The 21,529-nt window shown below is 41.9% G+C and overlaps 1 protein-coding gene and 1 non-coding gene across 12 annotated transcripts in view; one reads left to right on the top strand and one right to left on the bottom strand.

The window, feature by feature from the left end:
* Positions 1-148: 148 nt before the first annotated feature.
* The window catches only part of Ip6k1 (inositol hexakisphosphate kinase 1), a 63,981-nt gene continuing 42,600 nt past the window's right edge, over positions 149-21,529 (bottom strand). For 9 of the 11 annotated variants that reach the window (XM_076867128.2, XM_076867127.2, XM_076867131.2 and 6 more), the window contains 5 exons: positions 16,839-17,189; positions 11,735-11,945; positions 6,021-6,202; positions 3,950-4,125; positions 149-3,439 (listed from right to left, as the gene is read on the bottom strand). In XM_076867128.2, coding sequence (XP_076723243.1) covers positions 2,930-3,439; positions 3,950-4,125; positions 6,021-6,202; positions 11,735-11,945; positions 16,839-17,061 — 1,302 coding nt within the window. In that variant the 5' untranslated portion in view covers positions 17,062-17,189 and the 3' untranslated portion in view covers positions 149-2,929. Of the gene's footprint in view, positions 3,440-3,949; positions 4,126-6,020; positions 7,501-11,734; positions 11,946-16,838; positions 17,190-21,529 lie in introns of those variants that run through there. The other 2 variants (XM_077110356.1, XM_077110357.1) reach the window with 2 other exon arrangements.
* Trnav-cac (transfer RNA valine (anticodon CAC)) lies at positions 5,435-5,508 on the top strand. Its single transcript has one exon. It is a non-coding gene; the product is annotated as a tRNA-Val (tRNA).

The following is a 21,529-nucleotide window of genomic DNA, read 5'->3' as shown; positions in this document are numbered from 1 at the left end:
TTTTGCTGTCCAGGGCCCCGCCCCCTGCGCTCCGACCCTGGGAGAAGGGGACTGAAGAAGCGGATCACGCGATCGGAGGTCGTTGGCGGTGCTGGGCTGGGTGGATTCACCCTGGAGCTGCTAAGTTTTCAGAAAGATACGGACAAGCTACAATTTCTAGCGGCTTTATTTTGACATATACGACCTCAGACACAAGCGGGGTGGGCAGCGCTGGGTGTACAGAAAGGGGCGGGCTCGGCCCGGGCACCCCTCCCTTACTCGCAAGGTCCAAGGAAATGCAACTGCGCGAGTCGTGGCCGGAGTCACCTGTAGTATCCAGGCGCAGGCCTCGGGTGGCGTGGACAGGTTTAGGTTCCAGGAAAAAGAAGAGCGGAGAGTGATTCCCAGAATGCGAGGTCTTACATGTCCCCGAGGAGCAAAGGAACCACGTCCTTCCCGGGGGTCGCCATTTTCTTCATTAAAATATTTTTTAAATTGGCACAAACATAACCAAATTGTACAGCTGTAAAGTTAAAAGCAATCTGCATCTAGGGAACGTGCACATGGCCAGGTGAGCGCGTGAGTAGCAGCTACTAAACCAACCCAGGCCTCTGGCCCTTGGTGGGAATCCCCACACCCATTGCACAGACCCAGAAAAGAGAGGGTGGGGTTCCTGGCTAGTTGCTACATTGGTCCCCTTCCTTTTTAAGCACCACCAGTCCCTTTCCACCCCAACCCTGGAGGCGGGGTCTGGTGTTGGCCCAGCCCAGCGAAAATAACAGAAGGGTGACCTGAGCACCCCAACCCATGATCCCCAGTTGCACTTTGGTCCTGATTTGGGGATGGGAAGGCAGGGCCTGGCAGCATTAGGACTCTCTAGCCTGGGCCAGGCAGAAGGAGCAGTGGCAGAAAATGTGCATGCACAAGCTTTCCACCACTCATCAAATATGATTGGGTTTCCAGGTACCAAAAGTGCTGAAAAGAAAGGCCCTGCCCTGGGGGAGAAGCAGCAAATTCCAGCCCTTCCACTATTTCTAGTGCCAGGAAATAAACCAGTACAGCCTCCTGTGCTGAGTAGTACCAGAACAGGGTGGCATCTCATGTCCCCAGGCAGTGGCCCCAAATCCTTCTTATCCTCCCCACTGCCAGGGAATATCAGCTACGCTAACAATGACCTTTCCCTCTGACTGAAACCACAGAATGGTACAGGAGAGAAGGTGGTTATTACTAGAAACAGGCAAATTTGTGCCTCCCAGTCAATGGGAATCTGCCCACCACTGGCACCAGGGTTGGAGGGCTTAGAGAGGTAGGATCCATCAAGGACCCCATTTCAGAGACTACATCTCTAAAGGCCAGGAATCAGGTCATCAGTTACCAAGGCTTCTCACAAACACAGGCCAGCAGGCTTACCTTTAATGCCCAAATAGGGACATGTCAAAAGAGACAATGACAGTGGCTCTAAGCTTATAGGAAAGGGTGCTAACCTTGGCAATGACTGAGTGTGGTGCCTGTCACCTGCTGGCCACCTTGTGTTAAAGGCAGCAAAACTACATGCCGTTAAAAGGTGGCAGCAAGAATGATTAAAACTATGTGAAAGGGCTACCCCTTGAGTGTTGAGGGCCGCACTCCAGGCCCATAGGAAGGGTGCCAGGCCAGCAGGGAAATAACCCTAAAATTCATTCTGGAACCAGGTTTAAAAAAAAAAAAAAAAAAAGCAGCACCTGCTGAGGAAGGTCAAAGGGGCAAAAGCTCACCTCAGAAAGGAAAGAGAGACTATTTTGCTGAGGAAAGTATGAAGGAAATCAATATACTAACAAACAAGGCAACACCCCAAAGGAAGGCTCACCACAGTATAAGGGCTGGCAGGTGGACAAATGGACAAACTGATGGACCCCAGGATTATTCAGACAAAGCTCTCAATAGCATAATCTGGGCACCTGTACCCAGGGCCCAATGTCTCTAAGAGCAGACAAGCTTAAAATTCTCCCTCACAATGGGCTGCCTCCTTGAGCTTTGCCTGGGGAAGTGAGAGACCCTGAGCAGACCACAGCCCTTCAGTCCTGGGAGGAGCAGCCCATCCAGAAGCAGCACAGCTGCCCAAACTATAAGAGGAAGACTCCCACCCACAGTACAAGAACTGCAAATACTGTATGGTCCAGGGCCCCTAAAGGCCCCATGGCCTACCAGAACACACTCTTCTCAGCAAACAGAGTGGTGCCCTTCAGTGGGACAGAAGGGGTTGGCCTCCTCAGGCAAGGGGATCTTGTTGAGAGAGGCTAGCTGGGGTTTTGGGCAGAGGAGCAGGTTTATGTGCCAGGTCCATGGAGAAACCAGGCCTGCCTGCTGCCATAAACTGGCTTCAGCTCAGCTTCATGAATGTAGCCCCATGCCAAAATCAGACCCAAGAAACATGGGTCCAGCTGTGTGCAGTCAGCTTTCTGATGACAAGGGCATCTGTTCAAGAGCTGGCTGACACCCACAGCACAAAACTGAAAAGCTCCCAAGAGATAGGGACCAATCCCCTCTTATATTGGGGGAACAAAGGATGAGTGGGCATGGAGGGGCCCTGTACCGTCCAGGGCTTCATTACACAATCAGCAGGACCCTGCAGACACAGACCCTAAAGACCTAGGTAAGAGAAACCAAAGTCCAAGGGCATCTTATCTCTGCTGCCAAGCCCACCAGGGGCACCTCTTCCTTCCTAAGTCAACCTGGACACAGCAGTCACAGCCACAGAGCTACGGAGCCTGGCCAAGAGGACGCATGTTCTGCCCTCCTTCACTTTATATATATGGATTCCAGGCTACAGCTAAAAACATTTCTTTTAGTTTACACCAAAGAGAAATATAACCCTTTAAAAGCAAGTCTGTGTGTCCTCACGGCAAGTTCAGAGCAATGGTCCCTGCCTGCGGGTGGAGAGGAAGGGGTCCCAGGGGGCCCATAATTGGGCCTACTGGTTCTCGTCCCGCATCTGTTCCATGATGCTGATGAGATTCTCCAGGCCAAACACATAGCCTCTGTCTGGCCCATCATGCACAGTGGGGTCATCCCGGAAGCCTTTGAATGTGCTATGTGCAAAGTCAATCATGCGGACATCCACCTTAGGTGGAGAGGAGGGGCCTGCCTCGGAGTTGGTGCTGCTGGGGCTGGTACTGGGGCTACAGGGTGGTGCCACTTCAGGGAGCCCCATGTCCAGGTGCTTAAGACGCAGCTCAGATCGGCACTCCTTGCCATCATAGATGACAAGCAGAGAACTGGAGTAGAAGCGGTAGGAGGCCTGCCGCTCCAGCACAGCTTTGAGGCCCCGCAGTTTGCTCAGAATAGGCTCAAAGAGGTCACGTCGCAGGTCCAGGCCATTGTGCAGGTACTGATAGAGAGCATTGCGGAAGCCTTCAATGGAGAGCCCACGGCCATAGTATTTGTTCCTGCAGAGGTAATGCCCTGTGTCCAGCTGGTATACCTGAAACCCCAGGAGACAGACAGGGTGAACACCAGGTAAGTCTGATGACCTTGTGGTACCCCGGGCAAGCACCATTTGGAAAGCACTCTATAACCAAGCTGCACTTTATTGCTCTTCCAACTGGAAGGAGGCAGGCCACATTCTCTCTAGGTTTTGCCATCATAAGAGCTACGAAAGGCAATTACTGGACCTATGGTCATCACTTTTAGAGCCCTCCTCCAAGCTGCTCTGGGCCCCCACTAGACTTTAACTAGGAACATACTGCTTAGTTGAACATACTGCTATTAGACAAGGGTCTTACTTGCCCCACTGTGGAGGGAGCAGACTCTCACAGCAGCACTGAACCTGGAACCCAAATCCAGGTCAATAGTTGGGACAGGAGGTCTCAGGGAAGGGGAGAAATGTCTCCTGGGAGGACATTTGGTACTGTCCTCTGTACTGTCCTCTAGGTATGGGCACAACCTAGAATATGCAAGTACAGCACTGAGGCTCTCACTAGTGGTGACTCACCTGCATTCCACAGACCCTAACCCCCAGTGTAGCAGATGTGCTCTGCTCGCATTTCCTCATCTGCCGGGCCGCCTTCTCAGCTGATGCATCATCCCCATGCTGCCGGGTGCCCATCTTCAAGTCCAGAACACAGGGATACTTGAAGTGGTGTACCACGTTCTCAAGCAGGAGAAATTCTGGTCCAAGGTCAAGAATGACAACCACACTCACCGTCTAGTCCATCCAGGACAGCACAAGAAAGGTTTTTTTTTTTTTATAAAAAAGAGCATTCTGGTCTAATGCAAAATGTGTTCACCTCTCAAATGTGGGTTTTACACCTCTAGCTTGTAACTATTATTTTTCAGTCTTGGGAATTGACTTAGGGGTGCCCTACTATGGAATTACATCCTTATTTATTTATTTATTGAGACAAGGGTATAACTTGTTGAAGTTGACCTTGAACTTGTGATCCTCCTACCTCAGTTTTCCAAATAGTTGGGATTACAAGTGTGTGTCACTGTGCCCAGCTTATTTCTTTTTGCGAGTGTGTAGAGGGATTGAACTCAGGGGCACTCGAGCACTGAGCCACATCCCCAGTCCTGTTTTTTGGGTCTCATGAGTTGTTCAGCGCCTCACTTTTTGCTGAGGCTGGATTTGAATTTGAGATCCTCCTGTCTCAGTCTCCTGAGCCGCTGGGATTACAGGTGTGCACCACCACACCCATACCTAGCTTATTTCTTAACAACAACAAAAAAATTTTCAGGCATGGTGGTGCATGCCTGTAATCCCAGCTGCTTGAGAGGCTGAGGCAGGAGGATCACAAGTTCAAAGCCAGCCTCAGCAAAAGTGAGGTGCTAAGCAACTCAGTGAGACTCCATCTCTGAATAAAATACAAAATAGGGCTGGGGATACGGCTCAGTAGTCAGGTGCCCCTGAGTTCAACCCCCAGTACAAAAAAAAAAAAAAATTTTTGGTAAAATGTATTAAATAAAATTACTATTTATGACCACTTTTTTAAAGTGTATCATTTCAGTGGCATTAAGTATATTTACATTGTTATGCATCCATCACCATTATCTACTTCCAGAAATTTCTTCATCTATTCAAAGTAAAATTTTGTCCCCTTTAAATACTAACTCCCTATTCTCTCTTCTCCTAAACTCCTGGGAAACTTTTCTTCTACCTCTGTATCTAGGAATTTATCAATTCCAGTTGTCTCAAACTAGTGGAATCTTACAGTATCTATTCTTTTGTTCCTAGCTTATTTCACTTAACAAAATGTTTTCAAGGTTCATCCATGTCACAGAATATTAGAATTTCATCCCTTTTTTGTGGTTATATAATTTTCCATTATAGGTATATGCCATCCCCATTGATGTGTTGTTTGCTTTTTACAAGCAATAAACTAAAGATATAGCAGATTTGGACACATTCCTGACACCATCAATAAACCATGTCCTACTCAAGGCAGCACTTCAGCCAGCCCTAAGAAATAAAGAAGAGGTTGGGGATATAGCTCAGTTGGTAGAGTGCTTGCCTCACATGCACTAAGGCTCTGGGTTCAATCCCCAGTACCACCAAAAAAAAAAAAAAAAAAAAAAGAAATAAGGAAGATACGTTTGTAGCATTACTATAAAAATGTGGAGATAAGATTCTATTGCCCTTTAGAATTCTAAGATAAATGCTGAATAAATTTTTCTATCTGGGGGCTGGAGATGTAGCTCCATGGTAGAGTGCTTACCAAGCATGTGCAAAATCCTTGGTTCAATCCCCAGTACCAAAAGAAAAAGAAAAAAAAAATCTACCTTGTCATTTTTTCACTAAATTCCAAAATAGTGAAGTACAAATTTAAACATATCTCACAATAGTCTGTTCTAGACTGCCAAGTTTTAATCTTATCATGTAGATAAGAAAAGGCAGAAAAAATAACATGTTAATGAAAGTAAAAGAAGGAAGAAGAGGAGTCTAAAAACAAAAATGAGAACAAAGAGAAGCCCCTGGACAGGGGACCTCAAGAATGGTCTGGAGGGGCCCTGACATGGGCCCTACAGTCCCAGAAGACACTGGTGAAGGAGGGGTGTGTCAAGGATACTGTAGAGCTTTCGGTCCTTGGATTCTGAGCGCATGCGGCTCAGCTGCTGCTTGTGACAACGCAGACTCCAGGGGTTGTGGCTGATCTTCTCAGAACTCAGACCACTATTGCCATCTAGCATCTGGAAAGGGACGTCTGAATGGCTGTGTAGTTCTACCTTCGGACTCTTTGCCTCCTGGGAACTAAAAAAACAAAACAAAAACAAAAACAAAAAAAACAAACAAACAAACAAAAAAACACCCAAAAAACAAAAAACACACACATACACATCACTATGGGATTCAGGCAAGTTATCTTTGAGGTCACAGGGTAGAGAAGAATTGTATCAGGCCTAACCTGCCATCCACAGACCCTGCTAACAGATGGCAAGGGGTCTCAGATATGTGTGGCAATAAAAGTGAGTAAATGATATGAGTAGTACTCTTCCTTATATCTCTCAAAAATAATTATTCATGTCAAATTATGTTATGAAGATACTATTTCATATCCACTAGGATAGGATACTATAATCAGAAGAAAAAATTTGAACAAGAGCTAATCAAGATGTGATGAAATTAAAACCCTATACATTGCAGGTACAAATGTATATGCAGCCAATGTGAAAAACAGTGGTGAACGGTTCCTCAAAAGGTTAAACATAAGTGGTGCATGCCTATAGTCCCAGTTACTCAGGAAGCTGAGGCAGGAGGATCGCTTGAGCTCAGGAGTTTGAGACCAACCTGGGCATCAGAGCAAACACCATTTCAAAAAAAACCAAAAACAACAACAACAAACACACACACACACACACCCAAAAAATTGAACATAGGACTACATGACCAGATATATACCCAATTTTGTGCCTAGATATATACCCAAAAGAATTGAAAACATGGATTCAAACAGATACTTTATACCAATGTCCATAGAAGCATCAATCACAAAAAATTTTAAAAACATAGAAATAACTCACCAGTATCCATCAACAGATGAGCAGCTAAACAAAATTGCACATATATACAATGGAATATTATTCAGCTATAAAAAGGATTGAAATTATGATACATGCTAGATCATGGATAAACTTGAAAACATTTTGCTAACTGAAATAAGACAGACACAAAAGGACAGATATAATTTGATTCCACTTACATGAGGTAACTGCAAATTCATAAAAACACAAAGTTGAATAATAGTTTCTAAGGGTTAGGGTAAGGAGGAATGAGAAGTCAGTTGCACAACACTGTGAATGTACTTAATGCCACTGAATTGTATACTCAAAAAGGTTAAAATGTTCATTTTATGACAATAAAAAATTAACAAAGTCAGGTATGGTAGTGCATGCCTAGAATGCTAGCTATTCAGGAGCTGAGGCAGGAAATTGCAAGTTTAAGGTCAGCCTGGGCAACTTAGCAAGACTCTATCTCAAAAACTAAAAGTAAAATAAAAGGGATGCTGTTACAGGTCAGTGGTAGAGCATTTACCCAGCATGCATAAGGCCCTGGGTTCAATCCCCAGTACACACACACACATACACCCCAAACAAAAACAAACAAAAAAAAAAAAAAAAAAAAAAAAGAGAGAGAAAAAGAAAGAAAACGTGATGAGGGTGCAGTTTCACACTAAGCAAACAGGGTGGACCATGGGCTGCCACTTTCATGGATGTGAATAACTGTCCTACCTTGGTCCAGAACATCTAGAAAAGCTTCCTATAATGGGATTTTTAAAAGCATATGCTGGCATTGTGCTTATGAATGATTGTCTATCTCTTCATAAGGCCTGGTAGCAGCACAGTGGTACATGCCTTTAATCCCAGTAGCTGGGAGAACTGAGGCAAGATCACAAATTTGAGCCTGTTCTGGGCAACTTAGTGAGACCCTATCTTAAAATAAAAACTTAAAAACAAGGATGGGTTTGTAGCTCAATAGTACAATGCTTGTGGAGCAAGCATAGGGCCTGGGTAGGATCCCTAGTACCGCCCCCCCGCAAAAAAAGAGGAGGAGGTGGAGGAGGAAAACATCATCATAGGGAAAAAACAAACAAACAAACAAAGAAAAAACAAAAAAAGCAAGATATATTCTACTAGGAACAGGCCAGCAGGTCTCAAAGGTACCTGTGTTTCTTAGGGTAAGGTTTGTGCCTGTGGAAAGCATCAAGCCTACAGAGAATTTTATTTCCAGAATAAATCAAACCACAAAAGTATTTTGGCAAGAAGGGACACCAATTGATGAAATTATACCACAATTTTATTATGTTCCAACATAAAAATCTTTGCTTTAAGTAAATGGCAGTACTGTTTTTCACACTGACAAGCCCAGAAAAACAAACCACTGGTAAAGCAATATGGCCTGAAAATTGGAGAGCAAGTCTGCAGCTTAGAACAGAAGTGGAGCACTGCAGCAATTTCAAATGCCAGTCTCCTCTTCAGAACTGCTGGCCTTTTCTCTCACTGGGCAAGGAGTTACACAGACTTAAGCTGACCAAAAGGATTACTGTATGCTGGAAATGTCGACCTTCTTCCAGGGTCAAGAATTTGGGAAAGCTCTGCAACATTGGATAGGAGACCCTAATTCCCTTACCTGGAACTAGAGGAACCCATCTAGGCCTGACAAAACCCTTTACCTGTCAAAACGCTCATTTTCTTCTGCAGAGAGCACTGTTGAGGCCATTTACAGACACTTTTTTTTTTTTTTTTTTTTTTTTTTTGTGATTCCCTTTAGGAAACCACAGGGCAACTTATTTTCAAATAAGTCCAATCAAATTTAGTGTCTGAGCAGGGCCTCTGTGGCACCTGGCATCACCCTTAGAGATGCAGCCCTAGCTCTGGTGAGGAAACAAGTTTCACCCCTGGAGTGACTGAGTGTCCACTAATAGGCCAAAACAAAAGTATGATCACTGCAGGTGGAGCTGTCACTTTCAGAGTAGGGCCTTGTTCCTGAACATGAACATAACTTAATGTGAGTCTATATTCACTGGCTTTTTACCAGATGACTCATGAAGTAAATTCTGTACTTTAAGAGGACAAAAAGAAAGGCCACTCTGGCCGGGCGTGGTGGTGCACACCTATAATCCCAGTGGCTTAGGAGGCTGAGACAGGAAAATCCTAAATTCAAAGCCAGCCTCAGCAACTTCGAGACGCTAAGCAACTCAGTGAGCCCCCATCTCTAAATAAAATACAAAATAGGGTTGGGATGGGGCTCAGTGGTCGGGAATTCAATCCCTGGCACCAAAAAAAGAAAAAGAAAGCCCACTCTGGGCTGGAGTCATAGCTTAGTGGTAGAGTACTTGCCTAGCACGTGTGAAGCACTGGGTTTGATTTTCAGCATCACATATAAACAAACAAAGGTCCATTGAAAACTAAGTATATAATAAAAAATAAAAAAAGCAAGCCCACTCTAAAGAGCTTCTGGGAGAGAAACACCCATTGCCAGCTACAGACTTGGGGAACATTCCTTGTCATTGAGCAAATTATGTCCCAATTATCTAGTTAAGATGAAGTTCCTTAGGGAATGAAAGGAACACAGAAGTGCTTCCACAGGACAGAGTTAATCTGTCCACAGAATGTTCAACATATGGAGACAATGCTTATTTAAGAAGTAGATATGTAGCACTCTCCTTGCATCACAGTTGCTGACCTGGCCAGAGAGAACCGCTGACTGAGGGTGCAGGAAATAATTCATCACACACCCAGCCAGAGTCCTATTGGGTTTCTGTGCTTCCTCACATAAATGGGAACTATTCACAGGGTAAGTGAAGAGGGCTAGAATGTCCTAGGCCCTGAACAAAGTGCTGGGAGCTAGTGTGGACAGCAAGTGTTGGTGAATTGATCTGATGTCAGGGATGAACTACTGCCACATCTAAGAAAATTCCCAACTTTTTTTCGTGTGCATGGTGCTAGGGACAGAACCAAGGGCAAGGTAAGAGCTCTACCATTGGGAAAGAGTTCCAACCCCCAATTTCAACTTCTGAATCAAGTCATAGAGCACCCTACTCACTGAAACTTACTTAAATGAAATTAAATATGAAGTAATTTAATTATACAATTTTTATTTCACTATTTTAGGAAGTTCACTGTATTTTCAGTCCATACTAATGTTATTAATTTTACTACTCAGTGGTGTTGTTTTTTTTAAAGAGAGAGAGAGAGAGAGAGAGAGAATTTTATATATATATATATATATATATATATATATATATATATATTTTTTTTTTTTTTTAAAGTTTTCAGCGGACACAACATCTTTGTTTGTATGTGGTGCTGAGGATGGAACCTGGGCCACACGCACACCAGGCGAGTGCGCTACCGCTTGAGCCACATCCCCAGCCCCAACTCAGTGGTTTTTTAGTACTGTATTCACAAGGTTGAGGATATAACCACTACTTAATTTTCAGAATATTTTATTCACCCAAAACCAAACTGTGTCACCTCTGTGACTCTATAGTGTCACAGTCACTCTCTATTGCCACTACCACTGTCTTTAACTACTAACAGAAGCAAGCACTAACCTGCTCACTCTCTATGGCTCTGCCTGTTCTAACTACTTTATATATATATAGAATCATGTAGTATATGGTCTTTTGTGTCTGATTTATTTCACTTAATGTTTTTAAGAGTCATCTGTATTGTATGTTTTATCAGTACTCTATTCCTTTTTAAGGGCTGAATAAAATTCCAGTGTACAGATATACGTACCATGCTGTGCTTATCCATTTACCCACCGATGGACATGGGTTGTTCCCATGGTCTGGCTATCAAGAATAATGCTAAGAAAATCTATGTACAAGTTTTGTATGAATATACTATTCAATTCTCTTGGGTAAATACCTAGGAATTAAATGACTAACTACCTTCCCCCCAACCCTGGGTACTTGGGATTAAATCCAGTCACGCTCTACCACTGAGTTACATACCTAACCCCCTTTTTGAGACAGGGTCTCACTAAGTTGCCCAGGTTAGCATCGAACGTAAGATCCTCCTGTCTCACTCAATCTCCTCAATCACTGGGATTACAAGCAGGTACCATTGTGTCTGGCTTGGGTTTAACTTTTTGAAGTCTTGCCAGATTGTTTCCAAAGCAGCTACACCACTTTACTTCCCCACCAGCAATGGAGGAGGATTCTAATATCTCTATGCTCCTGTTATTACTTTCACTGTCCATCCTTTTGATTATATCCATCCTAGTGGAAGCTCACATTAATTTTTGCAAGAAATACAAGGATTTCCAAATCTTTAAGAAAAATCAAATCCCAATACAATAAATTTTAGGTTCAGGGATAGGATTACTGATATCAGATTATCAGAGGCCAGACACAAAACCATTAGGGTAATACTAGACTGCATGGCCTATCATGGGTCTCATGCTTGGACATCCTGTAAGTCAGAAAGCATTTGTAATCTCACTGTAGACCAATACTTTTCAACATTCTCTCTATGTGTACGAGACATAACAGAAAACCACAGAACCTATTGTCACCAGTACAGGGCATCCTTGCTTCCAAAGGGTTGAGAGTTTCAGTCTCTCTTAATTAGTTATGGCCATCTCCAGAAAGATGCATCACTGGGTTTATGTGACACACAGGGGAGGCCACACCTGCAAGGGTAACCCAAGAATACTAATCATCCTCCTGAATTTTAGAAAATGCTTCCCCATGATGTGTCAGGTCTCTAAATATGTCCTGAGTACTTATGCCAACAGGAAAAGATTATAACTGAAGTTTGCTTGCCATCCTCTTACCTCTCAGAGGTCTCAAAGGAGAGGCTGGCTTTCTCCTCCTTATGGTCACTGCCACTGCCTGACCGGTGCAGGCTCCGTCGGGAGTGTTTACGCCGAGGTTGCTCCCGTTCTGATGTGTCATCCTGATCCATGGTCTCACTTTCCACATAAGGGTAGGCCACCAAGTTGATGTAACCATCACTGTCCCCCTCAAAACAGACAGATACCACACCTGTTGAAAAAAAGGCAGCTAGTAAACAAATGTCAACAGGCTGGGTCCATGTAGCACAGATTATTAGCATCTGCATTTCCACTGCACACAGGCTTTACTTTCCCTTAACCAAATACTGATAGAGGAATAGCAGCCAGCAGACATCATCTTTCCAAAAGAAGATGACTACCACCTCTACCCTGATCTGTTGTTTACTCAGATAAATCCCACTTGGTCATGTTGTATTATCATTTTAATATATTGTTGATTTGATCTGCTAAAATTTTGTTCATATGTGCAGGTTCATGAAAAATATGTTATATTTTTTATAATGGGCTTCTAGAATGAGTTTGGAAGTAGTCCCTCTTGAAAATTTCAGAAGAGCTTGCGTAGATAATATTTGGTTTTAATATTTAGCAAAATTTAGCAGTGAAAGCATCTGGGCCTGAATTTTTTTAATATTTCTCTTTTTTAATATTTATTTTTTTAGTTTTAGGTGGACATAATATCTTTATTTTATTTTTACGTGGTGCTGAGAATCAAACCCAGTGCCTCATGCATGCTAGGCGAGCGCGCTACCACTTGAGCCACATCCCAGTCCTTTTTTAATATTTCTTAAAAAAAAAAAAAATTTTTTTTTAGTTGTAGATGGACACAAAAATTAATTTATTTTTATGTAGTGCTAGGAGCAAACCCAGTGCCTCACATATGCCAGGCAAATGTTCTACCACTGAGCTACAGTCCCAGTCCCCAGTGTGGGAATGTTTTTAAACTCCAATTTCAATCTATTTTATAGAGCTGCTGGGATTACAGGCATCTGTCAATGTGCCTGCTCCATAGCACAATTTACAATATCAAAAACAGTAAATTAGGGGCTAGGATTGTGGTTCAGTGGTAGAGTGCTCATCTAAGATGCACGAGGCACTGGGTTCGATCCTCAGCACCACAGAAATGTAAAATAAAGATATTGTTGTGTCCACCTAAAACTAAAAAATAAGTATTAAAAACAAACAAATAAAAAAACCCCAGTAAATTACACAGACATAATGATATTAACTAATCTTCAAATTTTGGCAGTTTTCACACTAATTCTGTTTATGGTCTAGGATTTCACATTAATTCTCCTTAGTCTCCTTCCATCTGGAAATATTCCTCAGTCCTTAATGACCACAACACTTTTGAAGAATACTAGTGGTTTTTCTCTAAGATGTTCCTGAATTTGGTTTATCTTGTGTTTCCTCATGATTAAACTGAGGCCATTTATTCTGGGCAGCAACCTGAGTCCTCATCATTTCAGGAGGTATATGCCTTGCTTGTTGTTAACTGTCAATGAACCTTTTATTTATTTATATGCATTGCTGAGAATTGAACCCAGTGCTTGACACATGCTAGGCAAGAGATCTACCACTGAGATACAACCTAGGTCCCATGTCTTGTTAATGGTGATTTAACTTTGATCACTTAGTTAAGATGATATATGTTGGACTTTTCCACTATACAGCTTTTTTCCTGTTGTAATTTATGAGCATTTTATGTGTAGATGCTTTGAGACTCTCTAAATATCCTGTTTCTTACTATACTTTTTAGCCCAGTAATTTTAGGATCCATGATGGCTCTTGCTTGCTACAATTATTACTGTGTTGTATACCTACTGGACATTTTGTTTCCATCATTGCTCCTATATGTATTAATTAAAAGGAATGAGAGTTCCATAAGTAAGAACAGTCCCTTCATACTCATTTATCTATCTAGCGTGGATTTATGAATATTTTGTTTAAATTCTTTTTGAGTTGGCCACTGGAACTCCTTTAAAGTTGGCTCTTTAAGTACTTTTGACATGCACTTCCATTATTTTTGACAATTTTTTTTTAAACTTTCTACCACAGGAATTACTTTTCCTGCCTCAACTCAGAAGCCAATCATTTTACCAAGAAGCTCTGCTTCTTGTAATTGTGGAAATGGTAATTAGAAAAATTAAGATGATAGAGTTAGATATATTGATTGCTACAGACATATCATTGCTATTAAGCCCTTTTAGCAGACAAAGCTAGGAAATACATGTATGAATACTAGCCCATCTATTTATTGCCATATAGTTTTTTTTTTTTTGCTTGTTTGTTTGTTTGTTTTTTGTGGTGCTGGGGACTGAACCCAGTGCACGAGAAGCAAGCACTCTAACAACTAAGCTACATCCCCAGCCCCAATATAGGTATTTTAAAACTCAACCCAGCTAAGAAAAAAGTACCAATAAGGAGCCAGGCACAGTGGCACATGCCTATAATCCCAGCAGCTCAGGGAGCTGAGGTAAGAGGATCACAGGTTTGAAGCCAGCTTGAACAACTTAGAGAGGCTATACACAAACTAGTAAGACCCTGTCTCAAAATAAAAAAGGGCTGGGATATGGCTCAGTGGTTAAGCACCTTTGGTTCAATCCCTGATACAAAAAAAAAAGAAAGAAAAAAAACCCACCAATAATGTTCCCTATCTTGGCAACAGATTTTCATTTATTAGTATATCAACCACAATCATCTAGTGTTACTGCTTGTTGTACTAAGGGGGAAGGTCAAAGATTCTGTATATTTATGCAAATAAGATTTGTCTCATTCATTTACCAAGTATTCACTGAGCATCTACTAGATATTAGGTCTTCTGCTTACTAGTGTAAAAGACAAATTAAGGTCTATATTTTCAAAGAGCTTATATGCTAATGTGAGAAACAAAGAGTAAACATGGACAAAACAATAACAGATTTTGCTAAGTGCTATGAAGAAATTAAGTGAAACCAGGTGCAGTGGCACACACCTATAATCCCAGCATCTCAGGAAGCTGAGGCAGGAGGATTGCAAGTTCAAAGTCAGCCTCAGCAACTTAGTGAGGCCCTAAGCAACTCAACAAGACCTGTCTCTAAATAAAATGTAAAAAAGGGCTGGGGAGAGGCTGGAGTTGTGGCTCACCAGTAGAGTGCTCGCCTAGCACATGTGAGACCCTGGATTTGATCCTCAGCACCACATAAAAGTAAATTAATAAAAAATAGATATTGTGTCCAACTACAACAAAAAACTAAAACATACCTTTTTTTAAAAAGGCGGGCTGGGGATATGGCTTAACAGTTAAGCACCCCTGGGTTCAATCCCAAGTATCCCCCCGACCAAAAAAAAAAAAAAGAAAAAGAAAATTGGAAATATTAACAGAGCAGAACACTTAATATAGGATGATCAGGGAAGGAGTATCTAGGTAGACTGAAGGATGAGGAGAAGTTGTGGACAAAGAACATTCCAAGTTAAGACCCTAAGATTTAAAAAAAAAAAAAAAAAAGCTTGGGGTATTCTAAAAACTTTCACTTCTTTTGGCCAATTAAGAGTTAAGAAACACCAGGTGTGGTAGTTAAGAAGACTTCAATCCCAGCTATTCGGGAGACTGAGGAAAGACGATAGCAAGTTCAATACCAGTCTCGACAATCAAGCAAGATCCTGTCTCAAAAAGCAAACAAACAAACAAACAAACAAAAAGGAATGGAGATATAACTCAGTGGCAGAATGACCCTGGATCCAATTCCCAGTAACCCCCCACCAAAAAAATTTTAAGAAACAACCCAATTAAAAAATAATCAAAGGACTTGAATAGACATTTCTCTAAGAAGATTTATTATACAAATAGTCAACAGGCACATGAAAAACATGCTTAATTAACATCAGTCACTGGGGAAACACAAATCACAGGCCCAATCAGAGTTCACTCATAACCACTAGGACAGCTAAGAAAAGAGAAATAAGAACAGAACAGTGCTGGCAAAGCTATAGAGAAATAGGAAACCTCATACACTGCTACTGAGAATGTAAAAAGGTATGACCACTGTGGAAAATAAGTTTGACAATTCTTCTAAAAGAAAATTACAGGACTAGGGCTCAGTGGTAGAGCACTTGCCTGGCAGACATGAGGCCTTTATTTCAATTCCCAACACCAGTCGGGGGAAAAGGGGATTTTATAAAAACAGAACCTAAAAAAAAAAGATTTAGCCAGGTGCAGAGACATGTGCCTCTAATCCCAGCGGCTCAGAAGGCTGAGGCAGGAGGATCATTAGTTCAAAGCCAGCTTCAGCAAAAGTGAGGCTCCAAGTACTTCAGTGAGATCCTGTCTCTAAATAGGACTGGGGATGTGGCTATGGTTGAGTTCAATCTCCAGTATCAAAAAAAAAAAAAAAAAAAAGAGAAAAAGAAAAGAAAGAAAGAAAAAAGAAAAAGAAAAAATAGTTTATAATGGGCAATCATAAAAATGCATAAATATAAAAATGCATAAGGATCAGATGCTAAAATAAAGTGACTCATTCCAGTATAGTATTCACAGGGTTCTTTCTACAAAATTAACTCACATTTTAAAACATTATTTCTTCCATCAAATGTTAAAGGACTCCCAAGTCCCAGAAATTTTCATAAATTCATTCCCCCAGCACAACAGAGGATCAACAGAGCCTCTTGCTAGCTGTCCAACTGCCCTAACCTGGAAAGCATCAATTTGTCCTTTTCTAGGGCCAGAGACTTTTCCTCTGTCTGCTTCTTTCCTTATCTAAAAACTTTTTTTCCCCCTTCTATTAGTGGCAGTTGAACCCTGGGGCACTTTAACACTGAGTCACTGGGATTACATGCATGTGCCACCATATCTACCTCCAAATAGGAAATCTTGAAGGCAGCACTGGGTCTTTAAGCCGACTTTTTCTCAGTTTTACCTATTATAGTGAGTTCAACTGTCAAGGTCTAAAGACCTTTATGACACTTTCAGCTTCTAATTTTGCCTTGTTTAAGTAACTTAGCTGCTTTGACAGCAGAAGAAGACGATCATATCATATGGTAAACAAAACAGACAACTGAGTTTATAAGGCCACAGCTGCTACTCTCACAAAAATGGCCATTGACTGACCTTTGTATTCAGGGGTGAACTCCTTCATTTCAGGAGGGAGGGACTCATAGAAGCGCTGTTCCCGGGAGATGAGGGGCTTGCACACAGTGTGGTCGTCGTAGCGCATCATGCTGCTGTGTCCTCCCACCTGGTGGATGAAGGGCTCCAGGAGGACTCCCCGGTCTCCGGCCCGACTTGCGTTCTTGCCATACTGCCCCACTTCCATGGTTTGACAAACACACATTGCGTTGGGGCCCAGCTGCACACTGAGGGCAGAGGATGCAGCACATGAGCCACAAAAGGAGAGCTGGGTACAAGGTGCTGACAAGTTGAAGGCCAATGGTTAGAGTCCACTCAGCTTATTATTCTAGCCTACAGAAAAGAAGACAGGAAAAGGGAGTCAAAACATCTGCCAAAGGCTAGAGATATAGCTCAGTGACACAGCACTTACCTAGCACATATGAGGCCTTAGGTTTGATCCCTAGTACCACCAAAGCCACAACCAAAAAAAATATCCGGCAAGTCACAGTGTCCTTAGAGCAACCCGAGAGCAGAGCCTGTTTTGTTTCCTACTCTGTGTATCCCAGCATATACAACCCTGCCTAGAACATGAGGGCAGTTATAAATTTTTGTTGAATAATGCAACTTTAGTCTTCTCCATCTATCTTTCTGTGCATAGAGGCCTATCTTCTCTTCTTTCCTTAGATCCTATCTTACTTTCTTGGATTTGATTTTACAGCTATAGTACAGCAGGAGGAGGGTCAAGAAAACAGCTATCAGGAAAGTAACTACCTCAGTTTACTTCTCACTGAAAGATGAAGGGATTAGAAAAAGCAAATAGAAATTTATTCTGTTCAGGGGTTCTTCCTAACTCAAGAGAAGGGTTTTTGCCTAAGGAATTAGGTCATATTAGCATCCAAACTTCTCTACTAAAGGTGGCAAGGAAGAAAAGTCATTTAGTGAGTTGCTTTTCCCAGAGGAATTCAGATTTCAGATTTCTTCTACCTTAAATCTATGGCTGTCAATTTATAACCATGTCTAACACTTTTCTGTCTTACTTTACCAACCAATGGAGCAGGGAAAAAAATTTTGTACCCAAATAAAAATGTCAATTCTCTCTTAAGAAAATTAAAACATTACCAGATTCCTTAATACTGAATGTATTTTCAGTATTAGGGAATGTAGTAAGCAAGACTACATCTAAAAGATTAAGATAAAAAGAGAAAAATAAAGTATTTGTAGAGTTGGAAAGTATAAACCATTATTTTCTGGACCTCATAATTACAGACAATGGACTACATAGGAACATCACTGTCAAACCACAGAATTTAATCCAAAGCTGCCTGCCTAAGGTTAGATGTGGTGGTACACACCTGTATTCCCACATTTTTTAGCCCAATTATCTACTCTCTAGTCCTCTTTCAGAGCAAAGCATCTCCCTGCTGCAGGGAGCTCTCCCAGTCTTCATTCTCTCTAAACCCAAGTCTGATGCACACAGGTTTCTATGGTGCAATGTGCTAACTCCACCACAGCAATACACCACTGTACTGTCATTTACTCATCTATCATCACCACCAAACCATTCTTTCTTTATTCCAACCAGAGTCCAAGGCATTTTCTAGCACATAATAAATGCTGAAAGAAAGATCTGTCTGAATGAATTAAATAATTCCAGCCACAACAGTGAGTAGCACAGCATAAAAATAACAGAAACGCCAAGAGCAGATGTAGCAGAAAGTGGGGAAGCAATTGCAGAGGGCCTGCTCCCTAAGGGAGGTCTGGTCAGGGTCTCTGAAGGCATCCACTGTGACAGTAGACTCTAGTCAGTACTGTTCACAGGCTCCTGCCCTGGCCCTGGTCAGGTTAAAAGAGACTTCTCTGTGGCTGAGCTTCTCTCTGGGATCTATGGTTACCAGGAAGAGTGCTAAACTTCCCTAGCTTGCGTCACTGGTGGCTGGGAAAAAGAGTCTCTTGAAGAACCGGGCAGGAGGAAGGTTAAAGGAAACAGGTATTCCCTTGACTCAGAAATGCAAGGCAACTTCCACTGCTTTCCACAGAACTGAGAGGCAGAATTCCAATCTCCAGTCAGATCTATACTTTTGATACTTTGTTTCCATATGATGTCCACAAAAAGCCATGGGTAGCTTTTCAGTATTTGAAATATTTTCCTAAAAGTAAAAAATTTGTCACTATTTTATAACTTTGTTTTGAAATTACTTTTTAAACAAACCTAGCAAGAAAAACAAGTGCCCAGAACAGTCTCACCCTCTGTGAAGCCCTGCTTACTGGGTGTAGAGCTTTGTAAGTCAGTGAATTTTTCCAAGTTTCCTAACCTATAAAATGAAGACATGCCCACTGCTAACTCCGTGGGATCTGCAGGGGGAGCTGGGTCTTGACTCACCTAGGGCACAGTCTTGGACACATCAGAAATAGCTAGAGCTCTGACTCATCTGACCAGAAGTTGTCCTTGAAGTCTGGTGTCCACAGAGGCTACCATGGAAACCACTAACTAAGAGCACTCTAGATGCTGGTGTTGGTTCCCTAAATAAGTTCCTCTCTGCTGCTTTCTCACTAAGAGTCCCAATCTTGTTCAGGTAGCCAAATATCCAGGAAACATGGAACTATATTCAGGCTCAGGAATAATCTTGAACAGTAACCCCAGTCTTACGAGAGGCTGATTTAGGAAAGGGCATGTGGCACCTCGTGTTCAATGAGATATGAGGGGAAATTGGTCATGGGTTCTCTGGGAAAAATTACCTTGCTCCTATAGAAACATCACAGAGTTGTTCTTATTCTTCCTTTGGATATTGCTCTGCCTGGGTGTGATGTTTGAGACTACTGCAGATACCGTGTCACTCTAAAAAGATACCACCCTGAAGAAAAAACCAATATGCCGAACAGAAAACCAAAATGAGGGTCCCCTCTAGTATCACTGAGGTACTAAAAGTCTGGTTATATAGCAAAATAAATTTCCCACTGTGAACAGTGGCATACTCTGTGACTCGGAAGGCTGAGTCAAGACAATGACAAATTAGAGGCTGGACCATGTATCAAAATAAAAATATGTGGGGCGTGGTGGCACACATTCCAATGACTCAGGAGGCTGAAGCAGGAAGACCGTGAATTCAAAGTTGGCCTCAGCAACTGAGTGAGGCCCTCAGCAACTCAGCAAGACCCTGTCTCTAAATATAATATAAAAAGGGCTAGGGGTGCTGGGGTTGTGGCTCAGCGGTAGAGCGCTTGCCTCGCACATGTGAGGCCCCAGGTTCGATCCTCAGCACCACAAAGAAATAAACAAACAAAATAAAGGTATTGTGTCCAACTACAACTAAAAAAATAAAATAAAATAAAAAAGTGCTAAGGATGTGGCTCAGTGGTTAAGTGCCTCTGGGCTCAAGACCCAGTATCCAACCTCCCCCACAAAAAAAAGTAAAGACTAGTGATGTAGCTCAGTGATTAAGTGTACCTGGGTTCAATCCCCCAATACCTAATAAATAAATACCCCTATACTCTAAGCCAGTTCAATTAGTTTCAAAATTATTCTAACTGAAAGGACAAAAAAAGAGTTCCATCAACATCCATAGATCTCCACCTAATTCATTTTGCACATCAACAGGTGAATAAGTGTTTTTTTTTTTTTTTTTTTTTTTTTTTTGAATTTTTTAATATTTATTTTTTAGTACTTGGCGGACACAACATCTTTGTACGTGGTGCTGAGGATCGAACCCGGGCCGCACGCATGCCAGGCGGGCACGCTACCACTTGAGCCACATCCCCAGCCCCCTGAATAAGTGTTTTCTGATGACAAGGAAACTTTGAAATTTCCAACAACCGAAGAACAAACCCTTCACTGACAACAAGAAGGATACCCTCCTCATCCCCAAAATGAAAAATGTAGCTCTAGAATCTTCATTACTATTTTGACATGTATTAATTATACACACAAAGAGGTTCAGTGTGGTACACTTCCACACACGCCATAGGGCATGCACCAATCAAATCCAACGTCCCTTTATCTACCTCCCCCAACTTAAACAACGGAAAAGGGAGAGAGTTACAAGCAGGAGCCTACAGATGAGGAAGAATACCAATGGACTTAAGGATTTCTCTCTTTCTTTTTTTTTTTAATACCATGGGATTGAACCCAGGGTCACTTTACCACTGAGCCACATCCCCAGCCCTTTATATATATATATATATATTTGTTTTTTTGTTTTTTTTAAATTTTGAGATAGGGCCTCACTAAATTGCTGAGACTGGCTTTGAACTTGGGATCCACCTGCCTCAGCCTCCTGAGCCACTGGGATTACAGGCCTGGCCACCATGCCCATCTTTTCCTATCTTTTTTAGACTTACACAAAAATAGATTAAAGCACAGCATAAAGAAAAACTTGAGAATTCTTTAAAAGCTACAAAGTATTCAAAAAAATAATGTCAGATAACTAAAATCATGGGGGACTCTGGTTTGTTTTCTTTTGACCATGATTTAAACTTAACAAAAAAGAAGAGTGTGTGTTTTGGGAGGTTTTGGGGGTTTGTAAATGACTCCAAAGACTGGGCACAAATTTCCCTGGGGAAACTACAAATAGTAGTCTATTTCCTACTTGGCATAAATAGGAGGTTAACTATGTGGTTTACAAATAGTGGTGTTTCTTATACATTTGCTATCTGAAATTCAATATGAATTTCAAGTAAATAATATTCCACAAAAT

Source organism: Callospermophilus lateralis, chromosome 10, assembly GCF_048772815.1.
Source record: "Callospermophilus lateralis isolate mCalLat2 chromosome 10, mCalLat2.hap1, whole genome shotgun sequence".
Classification (NCBI taxonomy): Eukaryota; Metazoa; Chordata; class Mammalia; order Rodentia; family Sciuridae; genus Callospermophilus; species Callospermophilus lateralis.
This window is presented reverse-complemented; position numbering and strand designations above follow the sequence as displayed.